Source organism: Lytechinus pictus, chromosome 18, assembly GCF_037042905.1.
Source record: "Lytechinus pictus isolate F3 Inbred chromosome 18, Lp3.0, whole genome shotgun sequence".
NCBI classification, from domain to species: domain Eukaryota; kingdom Metazoa; phylum Echinodermata; class Echinoidea; order Temnopleuroida; family Toxopneustidae; genus Lytechinus; species Lytechinus pictus.
The window spans coordinates 11,744,031-11,754,702 of NC_087262.1; the positions used below are offsets into that span (position 1 = coordinate 11,744,031).

General features: G+C 40.7%; 1 protein-coding gene across 1 annotated transcript; it reads left to right on the forward strand.

Annotated features, from left to right (window-relative positions):
* The first annotated feature begins 3,607 nt into the window (after positions 1–3,607).
* Positions 3,608–7,340, forward strand: LOC129281529 (putative uncharacterized protein DDB_G0271606). The gene is made up of 2 exons (XM_054917458.2): positions 3,608–3,673; positions 5,493–7,340. Exons 1-2 carry the CDS (start codon positions 3,608–3,610, stop codon positions 7,338–7,340), a joined length of 1,914 nt encoding a protein of 637 aa, XP_054773433.2.
* Positions 7,341–10,672: the final 3,332 nt, after the last annotated feature.

A 10,672-nucleotide genomic window follows, 5' to 3' on the forward strand; every position in this document is an offset into this window, starting at 1 on the left:
GGTAGTGAGTGGAGGCACTCTTACTCTTTGAAAGAGACAAAGTTGTCCTGTTGTAACCACCACAGTGTTTCATGGTCAGTGATCTGGAAATTATTATTATGCTTTTTAAAATTTTGTTCAGGAGAGCTTTGTTGACATTGCTCTGCCGATAACATTGGACTTTGTTCATACTTTATGAAGTATGCTACGTATTGAGGAAACGCTATAGAAAAGAGAGAATATGTCCAAAATGCTAGAGAGACGGAAGGCAGATGACCTTGACTTCATTATTCTTTTGATTTTTGGAATGATTGAAATTATCTTTCAATATTTGTTTTATGACTGTACCTTTTTGAACGATATGTAAATTGAGCAATAAAGATGACTCATCAAAATACATGCATCACCATGGCAATGTTTGGTAGGCATTTGAAATGAATTGTTTTCTTTTGGTTGATTGTTCTGTAAACTTCATTGAAACTGATATATTTTCAAGGATTTTAAGACTGTTTTATTGTATAGGTGTGATTTTAGCACATCTGTTTTAGCTACATAATATAGATGGGTAAATGTAATGTTTTATGATTTTTGAACATCAGAGATGGATGACTCATGTTCTTCACTTTTGTCAATTTTTCCTGATCATCCCCTTTTCCTTATTGTTCCTCAAATTTCTTTTCTGTTTATGATTTCCCTTCTTATTTCTATTTTCTTTCTCTGCTGGCCTATTGTACTGTACTTTCCACAATGTATGACTTTGTCTCACCTCACTCACACATCTGCCATACCTCACTCACACCTCTGCCATACCCCACCCACACATACTCCCTACCCCACTCACCCCCTTGTCCTACCTCACTCACACATCTGCCATACCCCACTCACACATCTGCCAAGACTGCCATTCATCACAACTGTGCCCTCCCCCACTCACTCATATGCCATACCTCACTCACACTTCTGCCATACCCCCACTCACCCTTCTGCCATACCCCCACTCACCCATGCTCCCTACCCCACTCACACCCTTGTCCTACCCTAAACACACATCTGCCATACCCCACACACACATCTGCCATACCCCACTCACACATCTGCCAAGACTGCCATTTATCACAACTGTGCCCTCCCCCACACACACACATCTTCCATACCCCACTCACCCATGCTCCCTTCCCCACTCACACCCTTGCCCTACCCCACTCACACCCATGCCCTACCCCACTCACACCTTTGGTCTGCCAACTTACACCCTGACCCTATCCCACTTATATTCTGCTCTACTCCTCTAACACATCTGCCATCCCTCACTCACACCTGTGCCATACCCCACTCACACATGTTCCCTACCCCATTTACATCAATTTCGTACCCCACTCACACCCCTAATCATCTTACATTAACCCTGCCCCATCCCATCTTACCTATGCCCTGACAATACCTCTCTTTCCCTTCCTTGATAACCCCCTCCACACACACGCACCCTCCCCCACCACCACCAAAACTTACACCCTTACTCCACCCATTTCTCATTATTGTCGTTGCATCCAGTCGGATAAAGGCTGCATTTGAAGAGTACATGGCTTTGCATGGAACCTATCCTGTTCAGGTATATCAACTTCTATTAACTGTTGATAGCCTTTAAAGAATAATACAGTTCTCAGCAATATAGCTAAATACTAAATAGCATATTAATATTAATGGATTTGAAAACCTGTTTAAGTAAAGGAAACCATGCCTTATTAAAGGTAGTAATAATTGCATGCAGATGATAAGCATAAAAAAGGTATTTAAATAAACGACAAAATGGCTTACCAAATCAAAGATATAAAGTAAAATACAAAATGTATATTTTTAATCTTTGGCGTTCAAGAATACTGATCTTATTCTTCTATGTATAATATCCGTTGTTATGTTTTAGTGACTTGGCAAATGAAATCAATCAATCAATCAACCATTTTTGGGGGTTCGATATAGTTTTTGCAGCACCCTTTCAGAATGTTGAATTCCGAGGTTGATATTGCAACAACACAGAGTAAGATGGTTGGTGGGTAAATGCTCTTAGATCTGTGGTTCGCATCAAAAGCAATCAACTTTCACTAATTTCACTAATTTTTAATGTCATCAGGCTATCTGTTGTGTAATGCTAGTCACCTTTTATCTCTGTTCTTAATTTTTTGTCCCATTTAGATTTGCCTGTACCTAAAGAAACACCCTTTTTGTGTACCTGATTGAAAGGATAGGGAATTCCATGTAGAGAATGCATTGATTGTGTTTATCTTGAATTCTTGACTGTTATTTATTGATTTACAATGATCAGGGGCCTGTTTCATAAAGGACTTGCAACTGTGGAACTTTGCCATTGTGGCAACTACCATGGTAACAGGGCTCAGCAGCCAATCGGAATCAAGGTTGCCATGGTAGTTGCCATATTGGCAAAGTTACAACAGTTGTAAATCTTTATGAAATGGGCCCCAGAACTTATTTATCTCTAATGTACAATCGAAATCAGTGCATCAGCATGAACTATACATACAATTTAGAATTGATCTCTACATAGCAAACAAAGTCTTGTCAGTAGAAGCAATTACTTTTCCACATTTGTGTCGATTCCAAGTTCCTTGTATCTAGTTGTATAGGACTTACATCAGGCTGTCGCCTGGATCCTTGATCATAAGTATTATTTTACCTTCATAGTTCCCTTGTCTGGTTAAACCACTTTTAACAATCTCCACGATGAGTGGCTTTTTAGATGACTTTCATAAACATTATAACACCCCTCCCCATCTTGTTAAAGACATCTTACACCGTTTAGCGATACCTTAAACTGAAAAGAGAAAAGATGGGGCTTAAATCTTCTGAATCACCGGCTTTGTGAAGATCACCTTAAGATGGTGTACTAATTGGCAGACCAAAGAGGGATGTCAGACAAAGAATTTGAGTTTCTAACAAGTCATTTCCAGGGACTACTGTCACATTTTAGCATGTCATGCTTGTTTCACTACATGAAGAGCGCCTTTTACAAAGCCACTTATATTCCTCGTTGTTTTCCTTGCTACAGTTTTGTACTTGATGGGATTCACTTGAAAAATCATTCAATTTTTTCCTCCATATGGGATTCACAAATTATGATAAATAATTGTTTTTCTTTGAAACAAACTTTGGACAAAGAGCATTTTGATTTAAGCTTTTCCAATTGATAGCAAACTTCCAACGTCATGTTCTTTATATGCAAATTCAAGTTGCAGTTGCTAACAAAAGAGGGAGCCAGATCTTTTGAGATACATCAATTGAGTACAAAGACAACAATCAGAACCTTTCTAGGGATCGATAATACGAACTCTGCAATTGATCATAAACCTTTTAGGACTGGTTGATGGGCACAGTGGTATGGATTGCCTCAAGGATCTTTCTTTGGTCCTGTTCTTTATGGTACATGTGATCTGCATACTGTTTGTCAATTGGTAAATCCTGGACCTGAAGCAGGGACAATATCACAGCTCGGTGCTCTAGATAACTTGTGTCTTTACATCTTCTACTTAGTGTGAGAGATTGCACAGCTCACAGTTTTTATGGTACTAGCACCTATTGTTGATCAATATCACAAGATCAAGTTGAAATTTTGAGCATGTGGGCAAGCACTAGGTCTCGTGAAGTAAAACTCAAGGCTTCAAGAGCTGCTGAAGCAGTAGCCGTGAGCAAAATCAGCTGGAAATCTCCTTCATCCCCCTCTTGACAGAGCTAGGGGCATACAAATATCCTCTCTCTGATACCCCTGCCCTCTTTCAACTTACTCCTGCTCTAATTCTCAATCCATTCTCCTGAAAAATTAAGGGAATTGGACCCTTCCGTTCAGTATGCAAGTTAATTCTTATAAGCTCTGCCAGTTAGACAGGACATCCCTCTTGGTTATTCATGGGAGCGACGTCTCAAGTTTTCAAGCCTGTGTAAAGCTTTTGACTACTTTGTGGAGCAGCAAGCAGAGCTTCAAATTTGAGGCTTTTTACCTGATCAGCTTTTTTTCCTTTTTTTTCACTACTTTTACTTTGAACTAACAAAACTAAAGACTTGTGGCATATATCACACTTTATAATGCTATTGCCTGATATACAATTAATCACTTGTGAATATCAAGATCTCTGTGTGCAAGCCAGGTTAACATTAGGTTGCAACGTAATTTAGCCGTCAAAATTTACTCATACGTAATTGTAATGATGATAATTGATTAATTCATATTTCATTACTGCCCCACCATATTCCATCATTCTTTGATGAAAGCCAAACTTTCAACACCCCAACATATGACTGAATTAATCAATGAATATATAAATAAATAAATAAATAAGTATAAATGAATACATTTAATTAAATGAAAATAAAATGAAGCTTTCCCATGCCTCTTATGTGCGCTAAACTCTGTCCCCATATTGAAAATCCTGGCCAAGCGAGGGATATTTTGCTCATTGAAACTTAAATCAAAATATGTTATAGAAAAAGATGTCAATGTTCATACTAAAGGGAAAAAAAGCTGTTCTATTTTGGTGGATTAGATAAAATCTGATGATTTGCAAAATTGGGGCTCCAAGTAATATTTAGATTAAATTTAGAATGTCCAAAGTCTGTAGCCTTGCTGATGTAGGCCACTTATACACTTTCATAAAACTTAATGCAAAAATATTTCCTAAATCTCTAATGATAAAACCAAAAACTGGGATATATTTGTATTTCTGAAGGCATTGTGACATTTCCATAGGACATGATGATGATGAGGAAAGATAACAATGAACTTTCTCAGGAAACAGGGAGAGAATGATTTTATTCCAGCTCTCCGAATATATTTTGGGCCGCAAGTTTTTTTCAAAGTTCATCAGTCTAAATGATGTATTCTGTGTCCGTCATCAGGTGTGTTACTGTCTCGTGCTAATACTTCCACCCCTCTCTTCCTGTGCCAAACTCGTCACAATTCCCAAGGCGTGTGGCACAGGTCGGCAGAAAGGAAGAAAGCAATAATTCAATTATGCATCTGTATGTAAACTTTGATCAAGCCCCTTGTCTGTTTCTCCAACATGCTGTTGCTAAAAAATAAACAGTTTGCTCTTTGTTTTTGTCTTCTTTTTCTACGTCTTATCAGTTAAAGTGAGTAACCGATAGAATGCAAGAGCTGGGTGTCTCTATTCTAACACCTTGAGAAAGATGAATTTGGGGGTCTGTGGGTTAAAACTATGACTGCAAGATGTAATGCATGATGTAATACTACATGCTTATTTGAATATATTCATGCCTGAAATACAGAATGATTTTTCATACATGTTTGCACACCTTTCAAACTTCGAGAATATTGGTATGATGTATCTATACAATGTGATCCAGATATCTGTTTTTGTGTGTCTTCAATTTTTTAGGGATAGAGCGTTTGTAATGGCGTTTGTTGATTACTTGGTACTTTTATTTAGGCTGCTTACTTACTACTGAAGTACTGATAGATTTCTTTTTGTTTTATTAATTTTCTGCAGGGATGCAAGCAGTGTGAAGATGGCTTCACCAGCGAAAGAAAGCAAGGAGACAGCAATGTCATCCAACAAAGGTCAGGGGTTACAACCAGCAGCTACCTGTCCAGAGAAGGATGCCTCTCCATCTCCTCCTCATCCTCTGCCGGGGAAGAAGGAGTTCTTCGAGAGCCTTGGAGGGGGTCCTCTGGCCTGGATCAGGTCACTCTCTCTCCTCTAGGAAACAGCCTCAGCTCTGGCGATACCAGCGACGACAACGTCACCCGCTTAGGGAGGCAGAAAGTGACCAAGCCCCATCGGAAACATGTCCGGATATCTGATCAAGGTAGTGATGGTGCAGGGTCCGGTCAGCTGAAGCTACCAAGTCAACGTGGAAGCTCCCTGCCAAGGATGAACCGAGATAAAGGGTCAAGCTCAGAGGAGATTGGCGAGGTGTGCAGCGGGAGGTTGAAGCACCCTCAAAGCAGGCTGGGCATGAGGGGAAAGTTGGTGTCTCCTAGAGTTGCTAGTGGCAGGTTGTCCAGTTCAGATGAAGGGACAGGTGCTGGTGGTAGGTTGGTCTGTAGGCAGCGGAATGAAAGCGATAGCTCCCATGATAGCAGTGAAGATTCAGGGTCACTAGGGGAGAAGTCTAAGCAGACTCAGATGAGGAGACCAGCTTCTAGGATGCAGCGACCAAGACAGATACAGCGACCAAAGGCTAGCCAGCAACAGTGCAGGAAACCTGATGGCAGTGTAGCATTGGATGGCAGAGGCAACCAATCAAGCAGGCTACAGAAACCAACTTCCTACCATAAGGGAGATGGCAGAGGAGAGCAGACAAAGGCTGTTCCTGCACAAGAGCAGCAAGGAAGCTTAGAATGGCAGCAACTGCAGCTTCAACAGCAACAAGACAAACTTCATAAACAACACCAGGCTGCCCACAAACAGCAACAGGAGAATCAGCAAAGACTGCACAGCCAACAGCAACAACTGCAGAAGAATCAGCAGGAGAAGGTGTCCGCTAATCTGCAGAAGCAACAAGAGATATTGGTTGAGCAGCAACAGCAGCAGTTTAAGAGGCAGCAGCTGCTGCAACAGCACCACATGTGGCAGCAGCAACAACAGAAGAGCCAAGAGCTGGCAATGCCCAAAATTGCCCGCACCCAAGGAATGATCACAAAGCGGTCAAGCAATCAAGACTTGACGTCGTCACAACGAAGATCCCCAGAAACTATAAAAACCACTCAGGAACTGAGGCATTCTAGCCCTGATCTAATTGATAATAAACTTTCCTCAACTCAACACACAGCAACAGTACACACCCAAGAGAAACAGAATGGGGCTGATAAGCAATGCCCCAAATCCCGTCTCCCTGCACCGTCATCGAGGCTGCCTTCCAGTCGACAGCCTGCTAACGGTGCAGTGAAGAGAGACACTGGAAACCCCACACAAACCAAGAACATTGCAAATGGCATGCCAGTCCACAAATCAAAGATGCCCAGCCCAAAGTCCCCGAGACGCACCATTCCTGCCAGTAACGCCCCAAAACTTCAGAAGGGTTCCCCTCCTCCAGAGAAGCGAATCCTGGGCGTCACGAACAGCGCTGGGGTCAGGCAACCCGGTGTCCAGCTCCAGTGCAACCAGAATAACAACCCAACCGTTGCTCCAAGAGGGCAAGTCCAGACAACAACCCTCACCACCACCACCACCACCATCACCACTACCACCCTACCACAAGGCACCTCCAAGCTCCCTTCTCCCGTTAAATCCAATATCAAACCTCCAAGTAGGTTAGCACAGCCGAAGGTCAAAGTTCATAGTAAGATTCCAAAAGGTTCAGGCATTCCAATGAAGAGCAGAGATGCAAACTGAAATCATCCCAAAAGACATTGGATGTAACCAAACATCATTGGTGTTATTGACATGTGTTTATGTGTAAGAATGGTGAATCTCTACTTAACTTATTCAATACCTGATTAATTTATTGATTGTCAAAGAAAAGTTAAAGGAAGAAGTGATTGTCAACTCATCTTGTCAAAAAGAAATTTGAGAATTTGTGAACTCTTGAAGACCAGATTGGTACTCAATATTTATGGGGATGTGGAAGGATCAGTATTAAGCCTCAATTAGTTAGTCAATGCTTTAAGGAAATAGAGATTAAAGGCAGTGTCTTCAAGACCATAGGGTCGAATTTATAAAGAAGGTTTAAATATAGACCATTCACTATACAAATATGTGGCATAGTTGTGCTTTCTTTTACAATGTAGCATTTGCCCTATGAAGAATCAAATAATATGTAGTAAAGAGCTTGTGTCATGGTAAAACGGGCTAGATCTGTGCTTATGTCATGGGTTTGGCCATGAACTAATGCAGGTTTATGAAAATTGATTTGCCTGAACCTGCATTATTCCCTGGTGGAAACCATGACAGCAAGTGTAAATCCAGCATATTTTGCCAAACTCTTGCATTCTTTACCATGAATCATGAGGTCATTCCAAGTGTGAATGCTCAATAAAGCATAAGTATGCCTCCAAATTTGAAAAGTCTATGGTCTACATTTAAACCACCTTTGTGACTTCCACCCATAAAGGTTGAGTATGAACAGTACTGTGAACAACGTTTTTCAATCAGACTGCTCATGTCTTTGAAGGTCAAGTGGAAACACCTTTATAGGTGAAGTGTGAACACATCCTAGGACACCTTTAAACAGGTGCACGTTGGGTTAGGTGATAGTGATGGATAAACGTTACATTACAAGACATATGCTTCCTTACATGCTGAGCAAAGGGAAATGGTATCCTCTACACTTGAAGGAATAACTACCAAGATGATCCTAGTCTGCAGGTTCAGACCCTGATTGAAACTTTGATCAAGAAGTGTGTCTTCAGACAAGACTAACAAAAAATACATGATTAATTGCACTTTAAGCACAGCTGGCAATTTCCATGTATGATTTTCTTTGGATACAGTCCAACATACAAAATATGAATAGTTATCATAGGCGTGAATATTCACAATTGTATGGTATCCGCCTTAAAATTAGAAAACAACAAGTAGTAGAATGAGGGGAATCTTCTATGCATAAGTTCCAGTCATGCTAGGAGTCCAGTTTGCGCCAGTTTCCGCGAATTCAAAGCAGCTGTGGCGCCCTAGTGTCGCCTAAAAGGTGCCTAGTTGCATGCAGTGGCTCAAATGCCTCTCGTGCGTGTTGCCGCGCAACGGCACCATAATAAATTTTGCGCGATGTGCCAAATTTAGCGACGGTGCCAAAATTGAATTTGGCATTTGGCATGATGAAAATTTAAAACATTTTGAAATTTTCGTCATGAAAATTTAGTGCCAAATTCAAGTTTTGGTGCAGTTACGCGCACCACGCGCCAGTTGGGAGAGAGTTTGAGCCACCACAAACCACTAGGCACCTTATTGGTGACAATAGGCGCCACAGCTGCTTTGCATTGGCGCCATCTGGCGCAGCTGGCGACGGCCCAGTGTACTCCTAGCATCATAGACTTTAGGCTGCATATTAAGACCAGGGGCCCATAACACAAAACTTGGCAATGATCGTAGAACATTTTTTGCGATTGATTCCATTGACTACAATGTACAATCAGTCGTGAAAATTGAGTGTACAATTAATTGCTTACCTTTGTGTTACGGGACCCAGGGGAGTGTTTTATCAAGGGATTTTAGTCTGTCAGCTCTGACAACTTTCCTTGATTTTAATTGGCTGAGGAGCACAGTTCCTATGGTAACTGTCTGATGAAGCAGGACTTGTCTGATAAATGATACGGGGAGGTGGAAAGTGAATGAGACAGACATGTACTCAGATAAAGTATTAAAACCTGTACATTTACTCAACATAATTATGGCAAAAATAATTGTATGTTGATGCAAAATATAGTGCTATATAAAGGCTTCTGTACATATGCATAATTTTACTGGTGTGTACAAATTACTGTTGCAATTGTATTTATAGCTAGGCCTAGCTCTCTGCATTGTGAATATGAAAGTGAGGTGATGTTGTGAATTGCTTATCAAGATAAATTGATAATTTGAAAAATAGTTCCTGATAATTGCTGATCAATTGAGACTTCAAATGATCCACAGCATGGTTTTAAGTTGCAGGAAATCAACTGATATTCCTCTGACATATCACTCCAGAACCCCGGCTGCTGACTTAATCCTAGTATTTGACCAAGGAGTCTTAATATATACAATTACACTTGATGGATTGTATTTCACTCTTGTCGATACCCCATTTGAACATATCTGCCGAATCTCTCATTGGATAAGAAGCTAAAGCACTTTAAATAGCTGTGTTATGCAAAAGACTTTAAATGTTTAAGCTAAGACTATGTCATATGTATAAATATGAATGCGCTCTCTTTATGATATATTCTCCTTATTGAGAAAGATCATTCTAAATTAGGAACTTTTACAGGACTTACAAATTTAGTTGCAGTCATCTCACTTTTCTTTGAATCATTAAAGCTTAATTTAGGCATGAACTTTAACATGTTAATGTAAGTGAAGCTTAGAAATGTATGCCTGTGCAAACTTTGCACGATAACCAAGATAATGGCTCATTAATCATCAACCAAAGTGGGTCTATCTTTCATCTTCATTAACTCAAAATTAATTTTTATCTGGTCATCAATGGAAATATATGACTGCATATCTTCAATTTCATAGTAAAATAAGGAATCGGTTATAAATATCTTTGATATCTAATCGTAGATGACATTTCAGAGAGTTAGTCTAGGGAGCGAATTCTCCCAGGACCAGGGGCTGTAGTTCCAGGGTGCAACACACCTTTGGGGATTGGCTATGATTACTTATTTTAAGACCATGATTCATCAAGCGTTTGGAAGGAAGGACCCTGGTAGTCGGTGACCCCGAAGACCCCTCAAGAACGCACCCTCGATCCCGCTAGACAGGCCGACGTCATCATTTGTGGGAAAGGTGAGGGGGGAGGAGTTGGATTGTGGGAGTGGGGATGAGTGTAAGAGTTCGCTAAATTGCAGTTTGTCCACAGGGGGTCCCCATCCATGAAAAGATATCCATTCTTTCTGGACATTAGCTTGAGGTATGTGGTTGGGAGGAGGGTATTACTAGAATAGCAATCACATATAGAGTGTCCTCCATTTTAAAATGCCACTGTCCTGGTTTATGGACAGTACCTTAAGATAGTTGAAGCGGGGAGG